The sequence below is a fragment of the Anguilla rostrata genome, chromosome 8 (genome assembly GCF_018555375.3).
Source record: "Anguilla rostrata isolate EN2019 chromosome 8, ASM1855537v3, whole genome shotgun sequence".
Taxonomy (NCBI): Eukaryota; Metazoa; Chordata; class Actinopteri; order Anguilliformes; family Anguillidae; genus Anguilla; species Anguilla rostrata.
The window spans coordinates 51242280-51266634 of NC_057940.1; the positions used below are offsets into that span (position 1 = coordinate 51242280).

At 47.5% G+C, this 24355-nt stretch overlaps 2 protein-coding genes across 4 annotated transcripts; both read right to left on the reverse strand.

Moving 5' to 3' along the window:
- Nucleotides 1-5271: 5271 nt before the first annotated feature.
- Nucleotides 5272-15111, reverse strand: rnf115b (ring finger protein 115b). The gene is made up of 9 exons (XM_064348609.1): nt 14956-15111; nt 12772-12830; nt 12470-12527; nt 9237-9490; nt 8084-8152; nt 7893-7965; nt 7664-7757; nt 6831-6946; nt 5272-6365 (listed from the first exon to the last, which is right to left on the reverse strand). The coding sequence occupies exons 1-9, from the start codon at nt 15031-15033 to the stop codon at nt 6246-6248; spliced, it is 921 nt and encodes a 306-aa protein (XP_064204679.1). The 5' UTR covers nt 15034-15111; the 3' UTR covers nt 5272-6245.
- Nucleotides 15112-17682: 2571 nt separating this feature from the next.
- Nucleotides 17683-23804, reverse strand: scamp3 (secretory carrier membrane protein 3). Of its 3 annotated transcripts, none has more exons than XM_064348606.1 (9): nt 22786-23804; nt 22348-22428; nt 21519-21635; nt 21167-21290; nt 20564-20692; nt 19814-19973; nt 19272-19373; nt 18819-18936; nt 17683-18518 (listed from the first exon to the last, which is right to left on the reverse strand). In XM_064348606.1, the coding sequence occupies exons 1-9, from the start codon at nt 22837-22839 to the stop codon at nt 18369-18371; spliced, it is 1035 nt and encodes a 344-aa protein (XP_064204676.1). In that variant the 5' UTR covers nt 22840-23804; the 3' UTR covers nt 17683-18368. The 3 variants fall into 3 exon arrangements, with proteins under 3 accessions (XP_064204676.1, XP_064204677.1, XP_064204678.1); XM_064348607.1 differs by having other exon boundaries at nt 21519-21632; nt 22786-23803; XM_064348608.1 differs by lacking the exon at nt 22348-22428 and having other exon boundaries at nt 21519-21632.
- Nucleotides 23805-24355: the final 551 nt, after the last annotated feature.

The following is a 24355-nucleotide window of genomic DNA, read 5'->3' on the forward strand; positions in this document are numbered from 1 at the left end:
TCTGCAACCAGGTCCTGTCCATGACAATTTCAGCCGGTCCATAGCAACCAGACCCTGTCCATAACAATTTCAGCCATAGCAACTGTACATTGTCTAGCATCACCTCATTCACCCTGAACGACACATCACTGAATCACACCTGCCCCTTTGTCATATGAAACATAAGTGGCCTATTTCTCACCACTAACTCTAGTCCAGACCCTGGCTGCTTTGTCCTTCATAAATGATTGTATTGCAAATCCCTGCCTCCCTGCCACATCATATGACCAATCAGACTCACCCCAAATTTATTGTCCAGGCCTATTCTCTGTCCACCCCTCTCATCATCTCCACCTAAGGTTGTCGATCACAGCATCTACTTCACAATACAGCAACTAGAAAATCTGGTTGTGAAAAATCTGGTCAGTCCAGTGTTAATTAGATATGGTGGACATGTCATATTTAAATACTGTTGGTTAAACTCTTAAACAAACGAGTGTGCACAATGGGCAGTACATCCTAATTGATTAAAAACCTCTGGGCTTTCACAAAAAAGACTGAAGTCTCCTGTTTCTAATCCATTAACATGTGCAGCCCGTTTATGTATACTCTTTTTGCCAATCAGTGTTTTTGTGCTACCAGAGTAAGGAGGCCTCACACATAGCCCTGTCTCCCTACAGACAAGCTTACACTATGGTCCATGTTCCATGTTTATTTTTCTCCTCCATTGGATACTTGTCTACCCCTCTGCTACAAGACAGAGCCCCCTAGTGGTGGAATGACTCAAAACTGGTGGAATACTGTTCCCTGGCTACTTTCTCGTATGTTCGTTTCTGATCAATTAAGAACTATACAGTTTGTAGCTAAGGCGATACGTGGATTGTGCAAGACATTCAATAACGTGTTATATTTTTATGGTCACTGATTAAAAGTTGTTGCTGGCAGAAACACCTCATAGGCTGTTTACCAGCTGTTGCATGCAATTTACGATGATGATTAGGTTACAGGCTTTAGGAATGTTTTATTTACTTTTATTTATTAATTTATTTGTTGGCGACAATGAAACTTAACATTGTTATAAGTTGAAAGCATGAAACTGACGTGCCGTATCAAGGATTTATAACCTGGCACGGATTCATTTCCAACCCCAGTCTCCAGTTAGGCTTCTGTGGTTCAGTGCGTTCAGTCATGCATGTAAAGTACTTGATACATACCATAAAATGCATGAATGTAAAATGTTTTATATTTGGCCAGAGCTCCTATTTAATTAAATTTTTATTGCAGTTAAAACCCTGTCGCTTTGCGAAGTACTATTTTATATGAAACGAGTGGTTAAAGTTCTCGATGCTAGATTTTTAATTTCAGGAAAATGTACGAAGAGACCAGATGCATGACAAAAAGGATGATAAAAACCTAATCCACTTAATCCAAGATAAATCTGTTTTACATTCTGTAATATGAAACATGTGTGATTTTTTTTTCTGTGGACAGAGTAATCCAAGTCCCGCTTTATAGCAATAACAAATAAAAGCATGAGTCTCAGTATGTTCATTTGGTCTTATATTGCCCTACTTGTACATGACATTGTCCGTAGTCAGATGCAACTCGGCTGGACAAATGAGGGAAATAGACCAAGTTGCCAAAACACATTAAAGACGTTTACAATGATACGTGAATGTTCGTCTATTAGAATTCAGCTGAAGGATGCTGGGGTGGACGCTTTCACTTCGTGCAGGAGAATAATGAGCCAAGTCATCAGTTATCTAGCCAGCTGTCAACAGCTATCAGAGATCGGATCCGAATGGCCTACGCGTCAGAATGCCACAAAGAATAAATGAGGTGTATTTAATTTTTTGAAAATGTTTTTAATCGTACTCCATCTCCTCCTCTCGGTACTCATTTTAGACAGCTTATTATTCGCGTTCACGTGCTGAATGCGCGAGGCGTGATCCCAGGGGCTTCATCATAATCACCAACTGTTGCACGAAAGTGCGCCGTAGGTCTTCTGAAATAGTGTCTTTTCACTACAACGTAGTGACGGCATACATGACTAATACAGTTTTATAACTGTTGCATGCGATCATGATAGCTGCCATATGTAGGCTACAGTTGTTATGTAGTAATGAGTTGAGCCAGTTAGTTTGAAACGGTTTTGTTAAATGTCTTTACGCTGGATTCCTCGGCTTGACCCAAAATTTACGAAGATTTTGTGGTCACATTTAGTAGGCCAACAAGTAAAATATTCTCACGGCTGTATTTACAGTGATGGGGGTAGTATTAACACAGTTCAGGAGTTAATGCTGACAATGTGTCACGATAAGTAAAATTTCCCTTCAACACGTGATGCGACAGAGCAAGACGGTTCACTGCTTCAGTTGCTGGAGAGGCGCTCTCCGCTCAGCGCATCACCTGAGTGGTTTTGACTGTGTCCTTGAATTAGCCTACAGTAAAATTGCCCTGGAGCATATTGCCGATGATCGCAGGTGAATTGGAGGTTGATCTCAGGCGGTGAGCGCGTCTCCAGCTCCCAGGGTATGGTTCCAATCTGGCTAACCCTGCCTCTGTTATGTAATACAGGTTAGCGGTGTTGTCTGTTCGCAACAGTGTGCGTGTGCCCCCCCGAGAGAGCATGGACGGAAAAATAAGAGGAGGCAGACTATCTTCATTTTTGTTTAGATTTGTGTGTAGATACTGGGTTTGGTTTTCAACCAGTGGTCGAAAGAAAAAGGCGGTGAACAACGTGCCACAGATAACATGCAAAAAAAAACAGTTGTGTGGACCCTGATGCTGTGTAAAATCATCGTCAGCCATGTCCAACGTGCATAAAATAAACAGAAATCTATGAATATCTGTAGAGCATGGATACTCAGATGCCGGCCCTGGTTTTCTTTCTCCCAGGCAATTAACTGGTCAATTAGTGCTACCGATTGGCCAGTCAGTCTTCACACCCGACTCCCAGGTAAAGGAAGCGTGGAAAACCAGCGGTTCTCGGCCGGTGAGGACCATGATTTGAATAGGCTAACAGAGCTGGAGTTCGTACATCCCGCTTAATCCCAAGATCATCTTTCAGGGACCACCTTTGGTAGGAACGCTTAGCATAACACACGCAGCCAATGTGACATAACGGGACTCCTGTGTGCCCAGTAGTTCAAAGAATAATACTTCCCCTTTGCGGAAAATAATATTAAACTCGGTTTTTGCATGCATGAATAAGTGTAGCATTTCCATGGTGATAAACTGAAATCAGAATCAATCATTTTACGCACCCGTCTGTGTTGGCTAAAAATTCTAAGAATTTTGGGTGAACGTGGAACCGGTTACAATACAGTCAAATGCTATAATATTTATCAACAGTTTTAATATCAATGACTCCTATTATATCTTCAGTCAAACTAAACACATTAAGTCCATTTTAAAGCTAAACTCCAGAACCCCAATTGAACTCTTGGCTGAAACGTGTGATATTTTATTTAAAGTGAAATGAATCAGAGAACAAGCCTGAAAATCTGTCATCCTAACCTAACCACCATACTGGCATCCTTTGGTAGAGTACCAGTAATTGATACACTACACTACAACCATCACCTCTTACTGAACTACAGACAAGATGCTTGTGTGTGTGTGTGTGTGTGTGTATATATATATATATATATATATATATATAATTTAAAAAAAAAAACTTTTGTATGTTATAGGCCTCCATTTGTAACATAATGTATTAAATCTTCATTAGAAAAAAGAAGTTTCGTGCACTTACCATAAACTGCCATACAGCTCCCTGAATACATCAGTACGCAAGGCTCCACCCCGGTACAAACGAGATTAGACGTAAAAAAAAACTAATTTCTGATCAAGTTCCATGTCGCCGGCGATCGCCACGGTCGCCCCGTCGGAACACTACCGCAGAAACGCTCCATTGCTCCGCAACGCACGTGACATAAAACGCCAGACGCATTCCCACTTTTGCCGTGGACTCGAACCGACAGGCGGGCTTTCCTGTGGAACGAAGCGCGCAACCCAACGGGCTCGCAACATGAACGTAACAGAAGGACTGCCCTGCTGTGGAGGAGCGAACGGCCTCACTGGCTTTGCCACCGCGAATTTACACTGAGCTTAGTATGTGATCTCCTCAGCGCTACTGGCTGTCTTGCGGGCCCCAGTTTTTAGACCAGGCAGCTGGGGTGCATCCTAAAAGTCTACAGGCTTGATGACACATATCTCTTTGTGTCAAGCAGCTAAGGATCCGTTCTGCCCTGCACTTCAATTCAGAAGCCCTGGGAGATCACTAGTAAGCTCCATGCTCTCTTTAGCAGGGTACACCTTCAGTGCACATGGTAAGACCTTCTTGTTAATGTGATACACCTTTGATCCGTTTCTAAAGCTTAATACAGATTTACTGTAATTCTAGCCATTTTGCAGATTTGTCAAATTATTCCCGGTGCTCCTGCCATATGAATTTAATGTATGTGTATATTAGCTCTGTAAGCTATGCATAAGTGTTTCTGTCTGCCAAATATGTAGTATAAATAATGCCATGAGATAATGTACTAATCAGTATTAATAATACTGTAAGTGCCATGTGTTATGAACAAAGAGGCCTGCGGGAGACTTCTATGGTTCAGCTCTGTTGCTGAACCTGCAGGGGAAACCACCCACTCCCACAAGGGTGTCAAACAGACGCAACGTCTGCCAAGGAAGGAACTGGTCCAGATCATCCGCCTACCCGCGTTCACATACGTAAAATCACACCCAACAAGGCCTTAAGAAACATGCCCAGGAAATATTTCACAAGAAAGAAAGAAAGAAAAAAAAGGGGGGGGGGGGGGAACACCTCAGGGGCCCACGGTGAGCGACCCCTACCACCGTCGGAATATCTCCACGACCTTCGACCTCCTTCAAAGGGAGCGGGAGCGGCGGCCAACCGCGAGGCGTAGCGGCAGCCGCCGCGGAAAGCGCCGGAAAGAGAGACGCCCTTCGGCCGCCGGGGCTCGGGCTCTCCCTCTCTCTCTCTCTCTCTCTCTCTCTTTCTCTCGAGTGTTCCGGAATGACTTTGGGAGGAGCCGCCCGATCCACGCCCACGTTCACGTGCACTTTATTCAAAACTCCAGAACAACAGACCTGTCATAAACTGCAACTGTTTTTACAGACATCACACATCTATGACATGTACATATATCATATATATACAAATATATAAATATATGTGCATATATATTATACATATACATACAAACATACATACATACATACACCCATTTTATCATCTTCCGCTGAATAAATCTGTTCACAGAATTATCAATGCGTTATCATTTTTTATTCCTTTTGTCTCGATTTAATTCTTTGTCATACATATATATGCATATTCATACACATATATACACAGACATATAGGCATATATACATACATGTACATATATAAGTGCCTCTATATACGTACACGTACATATACACACACACGCAGGCCTCATAACGTTTCTGAGGGTCCCTCATTGATATTCCTCGACGGGCTTCGTATTAACCAGTTGTTGGACTAAAACTATTTACATTAAAAAAATAGAGTGATTGAGATGAAAAGAAAGCGAAAAAAAACAAAAAACAAAAAACAAACAAACAAAAAAAAAAAAAACGAAATGTTCACCAAAGAAATAAGGACCTGCTGTTGTATAATATATACAAGACAGCAGGATAGCCATATGTGAGGGGGGGTGGGGGGGGGCAAGTGTAAAGACAGGGGGAGGTATAGGGTGAGCAAGACCCCCTGCTTCAGACGACAAAGGGATGAAAGGATGGAGGGATGAGAGGACGGCGAGGCTGCCGCGTGCGCGCGGAAAGAGAGGGGGATGTAGAAAAGGAGGAGAGAAAAAGAGATGGGGAGGGGGACCCCGCAACGGCGCGCGCATTCGCCCAAAGCGCTCCCCGGTGCGTTTGGGACCGCGCGAGAGGGGGAGAGGAGAAACCGGCTCGACGGACCGCCGCGGAAGGTTCCGGAAGCCTCCGGAAGTCCACGCGGGGTTCGGGTTTCAGACGAGGAGGGGCGCGGGGGGGGGGTCGGACGCGGCGGCCGCTTGAGGCGGAGAGGACCGCGGGAGGGGGAGAGAGAGAGAGAGAGAGAGAGAGAGAGAGTGCGCACACAGACGACAGCAGCCGGAAGAGGGGGATGAACGGAGGTGTGGAGGAGCGGGGGGGAGATGGAAACAGTCTCTCTCCAGTGTCCGCAGAGCGAGATAGAAAGGAGGCGGAGGCGGAGGGACGAAGGGGCGGCTCTCTCAGAAGGACCACCTCTCCTGTGGGCGGGGCTCAGTGCTGTGGGAGGCGGGCTCTGGGGGAAGCTGGCCGCTGTGGTCCTCCCCGCTCAGGCTCTTTCTGCACACGGGACACGTGTCGTGCTGCGGAGACAGCGTCATGGCAACCGCGTCAAGACGTCACAGTGCATCTCCACAGAGTTAAAACGCTCCGTGTTAAATCAACTCTTACAGAGTACACATGCTCCCCACTGGACTCATACTGGGCATATTACTGTGTACTCTTAACCTTCTCTTTCCCCCTCTCTCAGCCTTACTCAGGGCCACACTTTCACCTTTCAGCAGCAAACACAGGGCACTTCTCAATCTCCGCCATGGCTTGTGCATCACATCTAGCTTTTAGCTAACTATGTTCAGTCAAAAGGCAAACGCTGATCGACCTGTTCACCTTCTTCTGCGCACCCCTCTCCCACAGTCTATGGAATCCCCAATCTCCCTTTATCCACCCCTCCCTTTACCCATCCCTCCCTTTATCCACCCCTCCCGTACTCATTCTCTGGCCATCCCTCCCTTTATCCACCCATCCCGTACTCGTTCTCCGGCTCTCACCATTTCTAGCCAGGGCACTATGCAGCCGCTGTGGAAAAAATGGTTACAGGGAAGCTGCCGGACGGGCTCTCCCACCGAGTAATCCTCCTTACACACCGGACACTCCATACTCGAGTCTGAGAGAGAGAGAGAGAGAGAGGGGGAGAGGAGAGGGAGAGAGGAGAGGGGGAGAGAGGGGGAGAGAGAGAGAGAGAGGGAGAGAGGTATGGGGGAGAGGGAAGGGGAGAGAGAGAGGGATAAAGGGAGGGAGGAGAGGAGAAGAGGGGGGAGAGAGAGAGAGGGGAGGGAAAGAGGAAGAGGAGGAGAGGAGGAGAGAAAGGGAGGAGGAGAGAGAGGAGGAGGGAGAGAAAGGGAGGGGGAGGGAGAGAGACAGAGGAGAGAGAGAAGAAGGGGAGGGAGAGAGACAGGGAGAGATAGTGACAGGAGGAGTGAGAGGGACAAAAAGAGGTAGAAAGAGAACGGGAAAGAGAGAGAAAAGAGAAAGGGGGAGAGAGACAAAGGGAGAGAGAGGAAGAGATGGGGAGAGAATGAAAGAGAGAGGAGCAAACAGAGAGAGAGGGGAGAGAACAGGGAGGGGGAGAGAGAGAGAAGGTAAGAGGCAGCTGCTTTTGATCTGAACACACTCTTAAGTCACAGGACAAACAGAGAGGGCACGTGGTGCCTAAGCCCAGCCCGTTACTGAACTGCTGAAGTAGGTGGGGGGGGGGGGCTGTGTTTCCTCTAGGACAGGAAACCGAAACCCATTAAACTGAGACGGTTACGGGCGCACTCTGAGGACAGAACACGCTTCGCCTGGGGGTAGGGTGGGGGGGTGGGGGGTGGGCACGACTTACCGGCCTGTTCCTGAGAAACGATGACTGTGGGGAGGGAGGAGATCTTCTCCTTCTCTGCTGGCGGCGGGCCCGTGTTCTCAAACTGGCCCAACAGCTGCGCCGGGGGGAGGGACCCAAACGAGAGAGGAGACAGAGAGGGGTTGAGGAGGAGGAGGAGGAGGAGGTAGAGCGAGCGTCGCCGTGGCAACGAGCAGGGCGGGGCGGGGCGGGGCGCGCCGGTGCGGCTGACCTGCGTGATGACCGCGTCCAGGCCCCCCTGGCCCCAGGCGTAGTCCCCCGGGTTCGAGTGCAGCATGCCCGTCCTGGGACAGAGCCAAAGCAACAGCCCGAATGAGACCCCGCCCGTAACACAGAGCAAACAGCAAACAGCGCTGACGGACGCCGAAAATGACCAATCGCAAAACAACGACCGTAAAGTACCATGACAACGGGGGCGACCCAGGTCCTCCAGAGTTGGCGAACAGACCAGCCAAAAACTGCTGTACTATCCTGCAGGGAAGGAAGGGGTTTGGGGGGGGGGGGGGAGGCAGGGAGAAGAGAACATTCAGATTACTACCATAGAAACCATCCCGTTGCAGTAAAACGGAGGGGCCAATCACGGAGGGATTCCCCACATTTCAAGAGCAGTCCAACAATTTAATGACCAAAGATCACAAAACACGTATCAAATCCAAGATCATCAAGTCGGCGCCCAAAATAGGTTCACGGTGCCCATTCACGAAGTTCACGATTTGCTTTAGCTTCTTTATGTGCAGACAGGCGAATGATTATTATGTGAAAAGGCGCCGGGTTTGGAGACGGACCGGAGAGGCGCTCCGACACCGGAACGTGAAAAAGCACGCCTCTTCCTCGGCCGTCCGGCGAAGCGCATCACAGCGAGAGCGCCGGCGTTCGTTCCGGAAGGTGCTTTCCCCCCCGAGCGAGGCGGTTTGGCCCCGAGGAGCCCAATCCGCGTTTCGCCGTCGAGACTCGCTTCGCGCTCTGCCCCGGGGAGCGAGCTCCACTTTCGAGGGGAAAGACCCCCAGGCTACGCGAAGTACAACAAACCTAGCACTAAAAAAAAAAAAAAAAAGTAAAGCTAACATCTCAGTTAACTGGGCGCCACCCACTTCCTCAGAACTGCATTGGATGTATCTGACGATAGTCAACACAATTCATGGTATGGGAAGGGGTTATATTATAACTGCATTTGTTCAGGCGATGCTCCATGCTGTGGTTTACGTCGCCTTTAATCTGCTAAAAGGAGCCCAAAAAGCCCAGCGAGAACGGGGTTCAGGCCTGGCTCCTGGCTGGTTCGGCGCTTTCTGGGGGTTCAGGGGCCTGATTTCTGTCCAGTTTTCCTTCTGCTCTTCGAAGAGCGTCTTTGTGAGAGCTCTCTGTACGCAAAGAGTTGTGCAAAATAAAACTGATTTGAAAAGGCACCCACTGCTGTATGAGGTGAAAAAGAAAGAGGGAGAGAGGGAGAGAGAGAGAGAGAGAGGGGGAAAGGGAGAGAGAGAGAGAGAGAGGGAGGGAGAGAGGGAGAGAGAGAGAGAGAGAGAGAAAGAGAGGATGGACAGAAGACCCCTCTCACCCTTCCACTGCAGGCGACCGGTCGGGTCGGCTGGTGCCCCGGGACCGGTACCTCCTCTGGCTGTGGAGGCGAGGGGGGCGTCCCGGCCCCCAGTGCTCCGCCCCGCCGAGCGGGGACCCCTGGAGTCCCCCCGAGCCGCCCCCGACGGGGCCCCCCCCCGCCGTCCCGCCCCCGGAGACCCGGGGGTCCGAGTCCAGGCCGTCCGGGTCGGCGGCGAAGGGCGGCGAGCGCTCCACGAACAGCAGGTGCCAGAGCTGGGGAGGGACAAAGGAGGGACGGGGGGAACCAATCAGAACAGGCCCCAAAGAGGAAGCGGCCAATCACAGTCCCGCACAGCCGCGAGCAAAAGCAGGGACAGCACGGCGACACGACCGTGTAACACCACTCCCGTTCATCATTGGCACCGCTCCTGAACAGAAGCATATTTACATTCTCTCGCTCGCCCACGCACTGCAGAACAGGCTAACTAGTAGCGTAGCGCGGAATTGGAGATCTGAGGGTGCTGACGGTTCACGCAACAACTAGGCGTGAAATCGGTTGGTCTTTTCAGACGTTGAAAACCATTTGTTCGTTCATACAATAAAAACAATGTATATCAAAAACAGTTGGTGCAGCTCTTTTAAGTAATTCACACCACATACAGACAGATTTTGTGTGTGAAAGGTCCAGAACCACCACCCCCCCCCCTCCAATAGGCTGTACACGAGAAACTTTTATTACCAACGTGACGGTTTAATGATCAGGCGAGCCGTTAGCCAGCAGGCGAGCCGTTAGCCAGCAGGCGGGCCGTTAGCCAGCAGGCGAGCCGTTAGCCAGCAGGCGAGCCGTTAGCCAGCAGGCGAGCCGTTAGCCAGCAGGCGAGCCGTTAGCCAGCAGGCGAGCCGTTAGCCAGCAGGCGGGCCGTTAGCCAGCAGGCGGGCCGTTAGCCAGCAGGCGAGCCGTTAGCCAGCAGGCGAGCCGTTAGCCAGCAGGCGAGCCGTTAGCCAGCAGGCGAGCCGTTGGCCAGCAGGCGAGCCGTTAGCCAGCAGGCGAGCCATTCCACTGCGCCGCCCGCGTGTACCGACACGCTACGCAGCACCTTCCGCGTCGGGCTCGAACGTGGGAAGACAGACTGCGGGTCCTTGCCGAGCAGCCCTCACTCTGCTTTTTCCCTCCAAAAAGTTCCGCGTCTGGCAGCGTCGCGCCCGTTCTAAAAACCGAGGACACCCCAACTAGCGCACGGGTGTGAAGGCAAGGCCGGAATTCTGCATGAAATTTGAATTCATATCCATCACGCAACTGTTTTCTGCACTCTGAGTGCCAAACAGTGAACTGCTTATTAGCAAAAGCAACATGGGATATAACTACAGGTGAACAGACATCACTTCACAGATTAGCTTGCTAAGGGGTGCCAAAGTCATTTTTATCCTAACAGGTAATTGAGAAATCACAGACAAAAGAGGTACAAAAAAAATGAATAAATCTTGTGTAAATCTTATAACGAGACAATTTCTAATTGCTTGCTTACTAGGAGGAACAAAACCTCCAAACAATCAATTTAAATGCCCTCATAATGACACATTTCATGTTGTACACAAATTCAGTTTGAAATGCTAATAAAACTCATTTAAAAAATCAAAAATTAAAAGAAGTAATTACACTCCTGTGCAAGGTTGTCGCAGTACTCACAAGCCCCAACAGTAGCCTTAAACAGAACTGAAGAATAACATTATTTCCCCATGGGGGAATTTCCAGAAAGTTCCTCAATGACTAGTAACTGGTACTGGTTTCACTTTCAACACATCACAAATTCAACAATTTGGCAGGAGTGCCTTGATACGAGACAGAGGACTAACCTCATATCCAGAAAACACAGTTCTGGTCTTTAACGTCAGAGCCCCTGCGATAGGACGGGGATCCTGGGCGAGGCGTCTCCTCCCGGCTTGAGTCAACGGCTATTTTTAGGCTCTGACGAGAGGCCCCCCTTTTCCTAATAGCTGCAATAAGTGTAAACTTACCCTTAACCGCGGTGCCAATTAATCTGCGGCAGCTTCAGCCGACGGTGATTAATATAGTCTTGTAAACGCGCGGCGGACGGTCCCTGGGAACAGACTTTCCGCGGCTAAAGTTTCCTTCCATGTCCGCGGCATTCCCCAGCGCAGGCGAGCCAGCAACCGCGCTTCGGGTCGCCAGAACAAGGCTTTTCCAACATCCAGGCCCATTACCGATGTTTCCACGGAGCCGTCCAGACACACGAACGCCGGGGAAACTTCCAGAACCTCCCTCCGCGTTTTTAAATCTGGCGCTCCCTACCACTAGTACTACAAGCAATTAAGCTCTAAAAACAGGGGACAACAGACTGATTAATTCTTTTTTTTTAACCTCCTGCTATATTCAATTGAATATTGGTGTGGAGGCGGTATTCCCAGTAACATGAAGTAAAAGTTGCTCATAATATAGATGTTATATTACCACAAAGATGTCGATTTTTTTAATTCTCCCTTGGGGAGTGAATCTGGCTTATGGCAAATTCAAAAACAAACAAAAAATAGACGGGCGATAAACACCCCCCCCCACCCCCCACCAGTGGGGGAGTAAGCAGTATGCCCCGCTCAGCCTTGGTAAAGGCTAGACCTTGTTCTCAGCCATAGGAGCACCCTGGGGACATCTGGCCTTTCCCGAGTGACTTTTATTTTGCTAACCGAACCTCCTCGGGCACGTACGCCCCCCTCACGCACGCAGGCCCGGTGATGCAATCCACAGTCCGTTATTCTGCGTCTGCTTCCAGTCTGTTCCTTTATTGTCTAGGGTGAAGCTTTTTCCTTTGGTTGCTAAAGCTTATGGGGCTGTGCTAAAAGAACACAGCAAAAAAAAAAAAAAGTTTCTTAAAAAATGCTAATCGCCGTCCCATAGAGGATACGGTCTTACAGAGCCATTTTAGCCCCCTCACCGCCCAATAAACTGCTCGGACACCTTCATCTAAAAAACGAATGCTGATATGTGCATCCCCTGTTCTCTGACGGTCATTTGGAAAGTAACGGGACGGAGGAATGTTCCTTTCACAGACACCAGACACCGACAGAGTAAGAAAACAAGCGAGGAAGATGAGGGTGAGAGTGGAGATGGACGAGATATCATGCATGTGGCGGGGGGGACAGGTGGGTTGAAAAGTGCCACAGAACCGGAAGAGAGGGGGGGGGGGATGGTGGCGAACGGGAGAGGTGTAGGGTGTAGGCGGGAGGGGGGCGCAGCACCTCGGCGAACTGTGTGGCTACGTCATCGTTAATCCCCGCGGCTCCACCCTCCAGCAGACTGAGGGAGGAGAGAGCACAGGGCGACAAGAACAAAAAGAAGCCATTTTAAAATCGGTCACGTTTTACGCATCTCACAAAAACAGCAAAGATGATTCACTCGCTCAAAATAACAACGGGCCGTACAAGAGAGGGAGGCAACCATTGCATAAACAGTGAAGGGAAACTGCTAATCAGCTCCATAGCGGCATTGACAGGGGAGAAGAAAAAGAAAAAGAAAATCTGAATTCGAATTAAAATCTCACCTGGAATCCTCTGTCACTTCCTCAATGAACCCCGACTCGCATCTGGGGCAAATGTACTCCTGAAAGCACACAGCAGACAGTGCACTTCACAGTCAAGAGTGCAAGTGTGAAAACCCCCATACTGTGAGCTGGGGGGAGTCATTCGGGGTCAAACCAGCTGTCAGTGAGAGTAGGCCAAACGCTCGTTTCCACAAAAGAAGGGGGGGGGGGGGGAAATGTAGCCTAGTAGGTGTGCTTCTAGATCAGTTTTCAAAATGGGCCTTACAATAACATTACATTCATTTAATAATTAATAATAATGTCACCAGAATGTAGACTACTGTACAATTGGGCCCATGTCACAGAACACTAACATTATTAGGTAACTTAATGTGAGGGTGTTGGACAAGCAAGGATTAACTAAAAAAAAAATGTTAATTTTCTGAATCCAGTGGTTCCAACAGTCAATGCCCTTGTTAAGATGTTCAGCACTCTGAATACTGAACACAAGCGATATTGCGTGCTAGAACCCCTCACTTAACTTACATGTAAAATATATGTTATGTGATTTAATTTAAGAATTATTATTGAAAATTAGAATTATCAATAAAATCGCCAAATTCATTGATAGGTCAGTCTACAGCGCACTGGTAGAATCAACCAACAAGGTAAAACAAGCTATATATCAGGTTTTTAAGATTAAATGATTGAATTTAATACAAAGCAGTCAATTAGATTAATTAATCAAAATCATGCATTATTTACTGAATGCAGGCTCACTACTTCTAAATTACAAAACAGAAGACATAGGCTAATACAAAAGAGAGGGGTGGGGGGAGGTAAGCCAGACCTTGCCAATGTGTTACCCACAGGATGAAACGAAACCAGCTAAAGACACACAACCAAGAAACCACCACCAAAATACAAAGAGAAAAACTCTTCTTCTCCAAGGCTCCAAAACCACACGCAACACAACTTTTTACTGTGGCCATTAAACAATATTATATTGTATCAAATTCACTGTCCATATCTGACAAGAGTCATTCTCTTAACTGACCCAAGCACTTGGTAATACTTGTGATGCTGAAATGTAGACCCAATTAATGTATTGTAATACCTTAATACTAGCTTGTCATGGGACAAAATATAACAGACTAGGTGTCATTTGCTAAACACAACTGTTGTATCGTGACATCGTCTGATAATAGCAGTCAGGATCCTAAGTGATCATTTGGAATCGTGAAAGTAATAATTAGAGGTAGATTCACTGACTGGCTGTTTCTCTAATTGCTCTGCACGTGCAATGCGTGACTTGGAAAACAAGCCCCTCACAACTGTAGCAGTAAGGCAGATGCATCCACTCATACACCAGACCAACATTTAAACTAAACCCCGTGGTTACTGTGCACACAATCCGGCAGTGGCGTATATTAGCTACCGACAAACAGCCAGGATCTTGCACATAAAAATACCGTGCACACATAGCTGACTGACAACGTTTCGCACGGATCTAAGTTAAGGTTACTGGCACACCGTGGTTGATAGTAGAAAAAATAATTAGTCAACAGTCACCTGCCTAACTTACAGTCGGACAGAGAGACGTTCGGACATCTGGCCTGGCCATATCTCGCAATGACGGCGTTGTGCGTCCTATGTACATGACTAGTTTTGTAGCTAGCGAGCTACGTTATTCCAGGTTCAGATTTGACGTCCATAGAGTGCGTTTTCATATTAGAGGAAAAAAGGACGTAGGAGTGCTTGGACGTCTCGAAGCTTCGACTGACAGGGTGGCGAGAAGTACAAACTCTTCCTGCTAAGTTGCGCTGCGCTTGATAGCATTAGCTAACTTAGCGACCCAGACTACCACAAATGCCTAACGTTAGACCAACAACAGCGTTTGATTCCGGGATCATACATTCCAAATAACAACACAAATCAAGAAACACTCTCGTCTGATAATGGTGTGTGTGCATACTATGCGATACCATGAAACTGCTCATTTATGTAAGGTACGCTATATTTCTTTCTCCTGACAAATAATATGCAGGACACCGTCACCTAACACTTATTTCAGCGTTCACGTCAAAGGCCTGTAAACAAACGCTGGTGCATTGGCCTGCCATGGCCTCGAAACGTCTGCGGCAGTCCCCGGACCGACAGAGGACAGACACATTGAGAGAATACAAATGGCATGGACAGACTCACCGGGAGTTTAGGGTTGACTTCACCTTTACAACAGTGACAGAAGAAGCGATGCTGTGGAACCGCCGCAGCCTCCGCCATCTTCCACACAAACACTGACGTCGCCCCCTCCCCCTCTGCTCACGGAAGGAGGCGGTGCGCAGCTGAATTACACGCATGCGCAGATTCTGTCTATTTTTGGACATCGGGGACACGAGGGGCGGAAGTAGCGATCATATTTTTGAGAGTAATCAAAACCGTGTACAAATGAATTTCTTTTTTTTGTTGAAAGGGGGCATGTCAATCAATCAATCAATCCAATTTTATTTATATAGCGTATTTCACACTAGCAATAGGCTTCACAGACAACCCTCGCCTAAACCCCCCACAGGAGCCGGCCTAAAGCAACCGTGGCAAGGAAAAACTTCCGGTGGCAGATTGGCTCAAGGGGGAAACCCGTCCTCCTCTGGTCGGCTCAGGGTGCAGATTGGCGCCCAACGTGGCCAGTCAATTAATGTTTACATCGTTCAAATTGCGGCTCAGATGATGGGAGAGGCCGGGTGGCGGTGGTGGGGAGCAGCAGGCGGCGACGGAAGTGGGCAGGGTGGAGGCGGCGACGAAAGAGGGGCTGGACTGCAGTGGTGGGGGAGTCCAGACGACAGCGCTCTCGAAATTGGGGGCGAAAAGCCCCGCCAGCAGTGTGGAGAAGAAAGTCGAAATGGCTATTCGGCACAAGCTGGAGACTCTTTAACGAGGCAGCAGGGCATTACAGTAATCTAGCCCAGACGTAACAAAAGTGTGCATCAATTTTTCTGCATCCTTCACTCACAGGAAATGCCAACCATCATAGTTTTGGGTACGAGTAGGCATTTTCTTCCTTAGTATTTTGGGACCTAAAACCATTTGGTCTTATGCCAGTTCAGTAGCAGAAAATTAGAAAGCTTCCAAACCTTGATATCTACAATACAGGCCTCTAACCGTGCCTGGTGTCTATCCAGTAGAATTTCATGATCTATTGTATCAAAACCTGCACTCAGGTCGAGGGGTACAAGAACCGACAGAGTTATGGTCAGCTGAAAATAGTAAATCATTAGTAACCTTGATAAGTGTTGTTTCTGTGCTGTGGTATGGTCTAAACCCTAATTGGAATATTTCAAGGATACCATTAGAGCTAAGGTATGCACTGAGTTGCTTAGCAACAGTTTTCTCCAATAATTTCAATAAAAATGGAAGGTTTGAAATAGGTCTATGGTTTTCCATTACGTCAAGTTCTAGATTTGGTTTCTTCAGTAATGGCTTAATAATTGCCACTTTTAGTGACTCAGGCACATACAGCTGGATTGAATGCCTTGATTTCAAACGTAATAAGGAAATTATAGGATAGTACAGGGTTATGAGGTGCAACGGTAAGATTTACAACATTGATGCCATGGGGCAGGACTAAATCTAAGGTATGGCTGCAGTAGTGTGTAGGCTTACAAACATTCTGTACAGAACCAATACAGTCAATAATGGAGGTAAAAGCTGTTCCTAGGGGATCACCATGTTTATACACATGTATGTTGCAAATTTTATTAAAAAAGGCCAAGGTGGCCTGTAAACAGACACAAGAAAAAAAAATGCACGCCACTCTATCTATCATTCAAGAATGGATTTTGAAATTTGATTCTGGCTCTACAGTTGTAAAAGGCCTACAGCCAACCAACAACAGTAGCTGAAATTACGTGAGTTGAGTCATATATAGTCAAGGTACGTTGCTAACCAAATACTTCAAAGACCACTCCTTTATATCTAATTATCTCACTACGGGGAAATTGTGTGGGCGATTAGTACTGTTGTTCACACACATATCTTGGACTTGGCCACCATTAATAAATTTGTATGGCATTAATCCAGACAGGTGAATGAACTTATCTGAATTTGCACACTATGACCTCTGGACTTAAACATTTCCACAAGTGATCTCTGAAAAATGAACAAAATCAGCAAAAATAAATGTAAAAAAAACAACAAACAGCAAATGCAAAAAATGTTTCCCACAAGAACAAGTGATGATATTTATATTTGTGGGGTACAAAAGGCTGCCTTTTGGCTAAGAAACAATCTTAAGCCTTTAAGCATATTAAAATCTCCTTGAGATGGCCAATTTTATTTGCGTACTTGCTAGTTTTGCAGAACAACTGCAGAAATGTATCTTATTCACAGCATTGGCCTGACCCAGACTGAGGCTACGCCCAGCTTGTTTAATTTGGATAGTTAACTTTTTTTGTACAAATTATTTTTAAAATGCTGTCTTGTGCTCTCTCTTGCTTTCTGTGAGCCAGCTGAGGTGCTACATGAAACCAAAAGTAGTCAAACAAGAAGTCCCTTCTTCCCTTTTGATGATAATAATGATGATGGTACAGATTACACTTCTTTTTAATCATCTCAGTTGGTCATTAAATGCATTGTTTGATTTAGCTCCGAAAATTACGATGTCGGGCCACAGGCAGTTGAAGAATAATTTGATTCATTGATGACCTATGAGCACATGAGAGCTACATGACATCACGTCTGACGCTGAAGAACCTTTGATGATGCAAAATTCACTAATTTAGCAGCACTTCCTCCCTGGTCAGGTAAATATTGCTTGCAATGCACCACGTATTAAACAAATTCCTCCATTTTTAAGCTGTCTCTTACAATAAAGTGTGACATCATGGATTGGGACAACATGCACTGACTGAGCAGACAGAATCATGGGGAAATGTATGACATTTGAATTAATTTATTAAAACAGAAATTGCAATACTGAAGACGACAACAAACAGCAGAAAAAACAACAATACAACAGAAATTACAAGTGCAGCAACCGTGAAGTTATTCTGGCATTCGACAAAGTAGTGTAAATATGGCATTCTCGTTTACAATTACAAAACAACTGGTTAGTTCACTAACGTTACAGCAACGTAGGTCACAAATAATTAAACAACTCGGCTTTAGTTCAATGCAAGATGGCACCTCGGGTCCGTTTCTCCCATTTCCAACCATCCAACTGTCCAATAACCGGTTTAATAATCACACTCAATCGACGGACACATTTTTCAAAGAGAATTAACTTTACAGAAAACACCACCGATTTCCCCTTCCGGTAAATTCCGTCAACAGAAAACTAAAGAATTGTTTCCCACCCCCCTGCTTTTTTTTATGACACAATTCATCCATAATTGTTGTAGTATACGGCCTGTTTTTTTCCATTTTAGATGCCTTTATTTGGTCTCTCTATTAAAACCACCTTAGTTACCTCCAGACCAACAGCCTGCTTCTTCCTCACGTTGATTAAGCCCCGCCCTCTCTCAAAGCATACTGGCTTGGCCACCAGGTATAAGTGACCCACCAACCCCTCGCGGTGTTATGTTGATGCCCCAAGCTCCGCCCCCCTGCGGCCCGGCCCCACCCTATCGGGCCCCGGTAAAGGCGCTCTGGGCTGCGGTGGCGGTGGCGTTGGCCGCGGCCTGCCGCACCGCCTGATTGGCCATCACCTCCGTGGCGAACTCGGCCTGCGCCTTCTGGAAGCTGGCGTCGGTCTGCCTGTACAGGGAGTGGACCTGCAGGGTGACGGCGGAGAGATGAAGAGGAAAGGAGGATGTTAGTGTGGCTGTGTAGAACGGGGGGTGGCGTGTGACACCTCACTCAGCCGTGCCCAAACTTTTCTGGAAAGTTCTGGTGTAGAGTATTCTTCCGACCTATCACCAAAACGCCCAATTCGACACTGGCTGAGCGTTACCAATCTGCATCGCTAACCTGTCCCCCTCTCCCCTCTCCCCCCTCCCCCGCCAGCCATTCAGGCTTAGCTCCGCCCCCCTCCAGCCGTTCAGGCTTAGCTCCGCCCCCTCCTGTCAATCTACCTTCTTGAGCATGACCACGCCCATGACGGCCTGGCCGGTGAAGAGCACGGCGTTGAGCATCATGATCACTCCGACAGGAACGCTGGTCTTCAGCGTGGCCAGGCTCACGATCCACCCACTGGCGAGCGGCGAGCAGGGAGAGAGGGAGGAGGAGGGGGAGGGGGAGAGAGGAGGAGAAGTGTCTCAGACCCGCAGTTCAGAGATGGACACTCGGCGCACGCGCTCTAGCTCAGAGCGACATAGCTCAGGAGGTAAGACCGACTGTCTGGCAGTCGGAGGGCTGCCGGTTCAAACCCCGCCCTGGGCATGTCGAAGTGTCCTTGAGCAAGACACCTAACCCCTGAACTCTAACTGCTCTGGCGAATGAGAGGCATCAATTGTAAAGCGCTTTGGATAAAAGCGCTATATAAATGCAGTCCATTTACCATGTTCTAGCCCCGCCCCCCACCGTACCTGAACCCCCAGCCAGGAATCCCGATGGTCATCATGACGTAGAGGACCACTTGCGCGAAGAAGATGAAGAAAAAGGCAAAGAAGTTGAAGGAACTGTCACTCCTACAAAGAGGAACAGAGGATGGTTCTTTAAAAAAAAATTTTTTTTTAAAAAGCTCCAGCAATACAGTGTAATATGTGATTTTGCAACTGCTTCAGTGGATAAACAGAAAACCCGAGGTATTGCACAACTAATTATCATTCACTCAAGTACAATGCATGTGCTGACACAACACTGTACGCAGAACAAGGATATCACAACAACAAAACGAAAGACTGCTTTGAGGACCACAGTACAGAGCTTCCATTTTTCAGGACAGTATTACTAGGCGTAAAACCAATCAGGAAAGCATTTCAACGTCAGAAACAGAACACTATTTTAAAGAAGGCTTGTTTGGCAGCAGCAAGTGCAGTACATGAAATGCGACTCCAATATTACGCCATTCCGTTACTCCGGATGAGAGCCCCCCCCCCCCCCATTTACAGCACAAAATGGTACGTACCTGAAGGCTTTGTACACAGGCCTGTACCAACAGACGAAGGAGCAGGGGGTGAAGAGGAGGACCCAGAGGATGGCGAGGCCCAGCCCCACGCCGCCGACCGGGTCCACGCAGAAGAGGGCCAGGCAGGAGATCAGGTTGAAGAGCAGGGTAGATGCCGAGACTGGGGGGCAGGAAGAAGGGGGGAGATGGGCATTGAGGAAGAGGTCGGAGGTAAGCAGCGTTGAGAGGTGGTTAATGCACCACACTTGTTCCCTAGCCTGCTTCTGCTACCTGTATCCAGCTATCTGAACAGAAATGAGTCACATCCGTCTTTATCAATAATAATATGAATAAAAATAACAATTACAAACTGGAAACAGTTATGCTTTCACACTGCCCACTAAAGTGGAAATAGTTAGGATTGAGCTACTAGTGTCAAAAGAATTTGAATTAATACCGTCTCGCTTGGTAATTTTACCAGCTTGTACTGGAAATGTATGTCAGCTGTCGCCAAGGGATCCATATTAACAAGGTAACATCTGCAGTTCTGGCGTTGGCCTCCGTCATAGGACAGGACTGCCAGGCTGGCGCTACAAACAGACCCGCCACATTGGTGGAAAAGTGCGCCCGTCACCGGAGCTCCACATATGATTGGACGGCGGGTTCTCGGACGGAGTCAGCTGCCAAGCCGAACGTCGGCTTCATGGTTTTACGTGCCCGCGGGGGGCTGATGGCACTGTGTACGCAGACAGACAGCAGACGGACACTCACAGATCCAGAAGTAGTACATGATCTTGACGGTGTGCTGGAAGCTTTGGCTGATCTCCAGGTCGATGTCCTGGTAAAAGCAGGGTCCCACGGGGCAGAAGGAGGGCAGGGGGGGCCAGTTGTTCTGACGTGCTGCGAGCGGGAGAGACCGTTAAAAAAACGGAAACGCGCCAGAACGGACGCATGCATCAGGATGTGAACACGAACATTACCGGAGGCTCTCTCGCTCTCCTCTTCCCTCTAACCCAGTGGTCTCCAATGGACCCTGGTCTTGGAGAGCTACAGGGTCTGCTGGTTTTTGTTTTCGCCTTAAAATCAGCACCCGATTGAGACCCAAGACACCAGGTGAGTTGAGTTAACTGTGTAATCAACTGCTCTAATTGATTCATGAAGTGCAGAGTCACTGTGAAAACCAGCAGACCCTGTAGCCCTCCAGGACCAGGGTTGGAGACCACTGCTCTAACCGAACAGCCAGAGCTCAAGATTAATGAAGAGTCTACTCCTTCCTACTGACCCCGCCCCTTGTCACTCAAAAGCTCCTGCCTCCCAGAGGGTGGAAATCTTTCCCCCCTGCTCCAACCATTGGCCCCGTCCCCTGTCACTCACAAGCTCCCGCCCCCAGAGCGTGGGAGTCCAGCTCTCTCTCCCGCCTCTCCAGCTCCCGGGCCTTCCTCTCCAGCTCCTCCTGCTTCTTCAGCAGCTCCGCCGTAGTGGCGGTCACGGGGGACGGCTGCAACCAAGGGGTCAGAGGTCACGAGCGCCACACAGGCTCAGCGACAGTCACCAAGGCGACGGTAATGGCGCAATCGAATGCAACTTCCTCAAAAACCAACAGTAAAAGCTATTAAAGCACAACTCCTGCAGCTTCACAGCCAGCAGTGTTTAATATGGTTATCGATTATGCTCTTATTGCTATGCACAACGAACACCATGACTAGTGTCTTACTGGGAAGAGTACCTGTGTGCTGTAGGAGCCATAGTTTTTGGGCTCGGTGGGGGTGGTCCTCCTGGGCGGGGTTTGGGCGGGAACAGGGGCTGCAGAGGGGGAGGTGGCCTCGTAGGGAGGCGGGGGCTGCGGAGACACAGGCAAGCAAACACAGTCAGCAATCTATTCACTCTCCCACCAGGCAGCCAATACCAGGGTTCCCCTAACGCTTTATTTTAATGCAAGTTCTGCCGTGTTTGCAGTGTCCTAGTTTTTCCAGAGGTGTATGCACATCTGTCATTTTGTGCAGAGGACTGGCAAAAATATATATATCATCAGAAAAGCAGAACAGGGTGGCAGCATGCTACTGTTTAGAATTCCAAGTGATTTATTCAACTGTATGCATTAGCAGTGACAGCTGCTGTCACTACTCGGGCATTAAGCTGAATAAATCACTCAGGAGTGCAAAAGCTGAGTGCCGGGATTTTCTTCTTTTGTACTTTCAGTATCCTGCTACAAGCTGAGCGGAGACGTTTGCTGTGTATGCAAATTCGCTGCGCAGCAGTTCGTTTCGCACGTACAGATCTATAGGAGCGCCGCCGGTCAAGAACAGAACGCAGACGAATGGAGACGAAGGTGACGCAAAACTGTAGAACCTTGCGAATCAATGTGGCTTTTGGAAGTCTGTGATCGTTACCGAGCCCAATCAACTGGAATGTAGCAACATTCCGCCCAGGACTCCGCACTTGCAAGCTCGCACATAGGCGCCAAATCGTCCTGAGACTCCTACATACGAGCACGCACTTGACTGCCGGCTAACGCTCGCACTTGTCCGTCGGCTAAAGCATGCCATGCGCCTTACCCCGGTCTTGTTGTCGAAGGGATTATAGAGGTCCAGGGTGGCGTACCCTGTGTTACTGCTGTGTTGTGTCACCGCAGGGTCCTGGTGCGTGTAGTAGTTAAAAAAAGAACAGCGATAAAAAACACGGTAACGCCCAACATCTCACAAAAAAGTTAACATCAAACACAGAAAACTTCTTGGAGAATGCGAGCAGTGCATACATACACACACGTACAGGGGTAGCATCACATGAGCAGCGGAAGGCTTGTCATTAAAGCAACATATTCCAGATTCCTTTTATGCGTTGATAGAAACATTTTATTAGTTTGATATCGACCACAGTTTTAGTATTTTAACAACACGTGCAAAATATACAACAGGGGTCTTCGGTGTGTGTAGCATAAAGCATCATGATTCGTAAACATGTCCGTAATATTGCTTTAAAAAAAGAAAATTCACCTGAAATGGGTTGGAGTCGTCGTTCGGTTCCGGGAAACTGGTGTACTGCGACATAATGAATTCCGCCTGTTCGGTGTCCAGACAACCAATACCAACAGGGACACTGTATCAATAGCTAGCTTGTTAACGGCTCCTTTCTATCGGATATTTTGTTGCCAGCCAACTGGGCCTGTTTGGTGTAGATAAAAAGCTGCCTAGTGAGGTGTATTTTGATATTATGACTACGCGTATCGATCGGTAGTGTAATATTCTGGTCTATCTACTTGCTTATGGGCGATTACCTTGCCACGGAATGTATCTTCCAAGCGAAATACACAACAGCTAGACGTTAGCGCACTCGCTCATTTATGATTAAAAAAAATATCCGGGCTGTGTTCTGATTTACGCGGTACCTGTCTAGACAGCTGGCTAGTTAGTTTTAAAAGTAAGTAACTGCCATCAACGTGCTATTATTTTATCATAAACTAACTCGTTAGCGAAAGCCAGTTGATATTCAACCCAAATACTTTATAAAGCCAGCTTGCTAGCCAGCTCCAACCAAGCCAGTCGCGCCAGCTGATAAGCTATGCGGCGATTTTACTAAGCAGCCAGCTACATCTGCAGTACGACAATAGCCAGCCAGGTAATGCTCAGGAAACAATATTTATTAATCTGAAACTAGTTATTTATATGGATGTATATTATACAGAACAGAATTATTTATATTATGTGTCTCTTTAGCTTTCTCAACGGTTACAGCACTATAAAATCGATAACCGACGTAGCTAACGCTATCTAAGCAACAAGCTATTTCAATAAGGATTGCAGCTAGCATAACGAGCCCGCCAGCTATTTGGAGCAGATTGTAGCTTCTACTTCGCCAGATGTAAATCTAGCATTCTTAATTGTTCCTGTTATTCTTCTTCAGAATCCGTGGGGCGTATTCTTCTTTCCTGGCAGGCTTTCTCCGTTTTCGTTTTGTTTCTGCTGCACAAAACGCAGGATCCCGGAAGCTCTATCATGTGACTGCGGCGACAGGCGTATAAAAAGCACGTGGGGTTAAAAAAAAAAAAAAAAAGATAAAGGGGCGTTTCTGTGCGCTGACAGCCGTACGTTGCCATAAAAAATAGAACATTCTCGCACAGCGAAAAATATCACACTATCGCCAAATTGTTACTCTCAAGCGATGAATAAATGTAAAAATAAAAATAATTTAAACCATTGACCAACTGACATTTCAATAATTTTGGTGTTTGTGTGCATTGTTTTCGGAATTTAGTTTAATTATAAAACATGCAGGGCAGTGAAAATCTATTTTGAAGTTAAAAAATGTTTTGTTTAACTCCTGCAAAAGCGAGTTAATGGATGGATGAATGGTAGATCTAGCAAGGCTACGAAACCACACGCACTTGTCTCAGGAGATCGATAGAGGGCGCACAATCACCACAGATTCCGAGAAGGAATATTGACCTATTTTCAGTTTTTGATCATCTGTGCATTCTTTATAATTTGCATATTCATACGGCCCGTATGGACTATTGACTAGTCTTTGACCTATGTGTGTGTGTGTGCGTTTGATGATGGTTGTATA

What these genes read in the sequence shown, in the direction of transcription:
- rnf115b (XM_064348609.1), bottom strand. Translation starts at nt 15,033, where the DNA reads ATGGCGGAGGCTGCGGCGGTTCCACAGCATCGCTTCTTCTGTCACTGT. An exon ending in CGTTTCTCAGGAACAGGCCG is followed by an intron (nt 6,947 to 7,663) that starts GTAAGTCGTGCC and finishes TCTCTCTCTCAG; the next exon opens with ACTCGAGTATGGAGTGTCCG. An exon ending in TAGTGCCCTGGCTAGAAATG is followed by an intron (nt 6,366 to 6,830) that starts GTGAGAGCCGGA and finishes CTGTCTCCGCAG; the next exon opens with CACGACACGTGTCCCGTGTG.
- scamp3 (XM_064348606.1), bottom strand. Translation starts at nt 22,839, where the DNA reads ATGTCGCAGTACACCAGTTTCCCGGAACCGAACGACGACTCCAACCCA. An exon ending in CGCTCTGGGGGCGGGAGCTT is followed by an intron (nt 20,693 to 21,166) that starts GTGAGTGACAGG and finishes TCCCGCTCGCAG; the next exon opens with CACGTCAGAACAACTGGCCC. An exon ending in GCGTGGTCATGCTCAAGAAG is followed by an intron (nt 18,519 to 18,818) that starts GTAGATTGACAG and finishes GTCACCCTGCAG; the next exon opens with GTCCACTCCCTGTACAGGCA.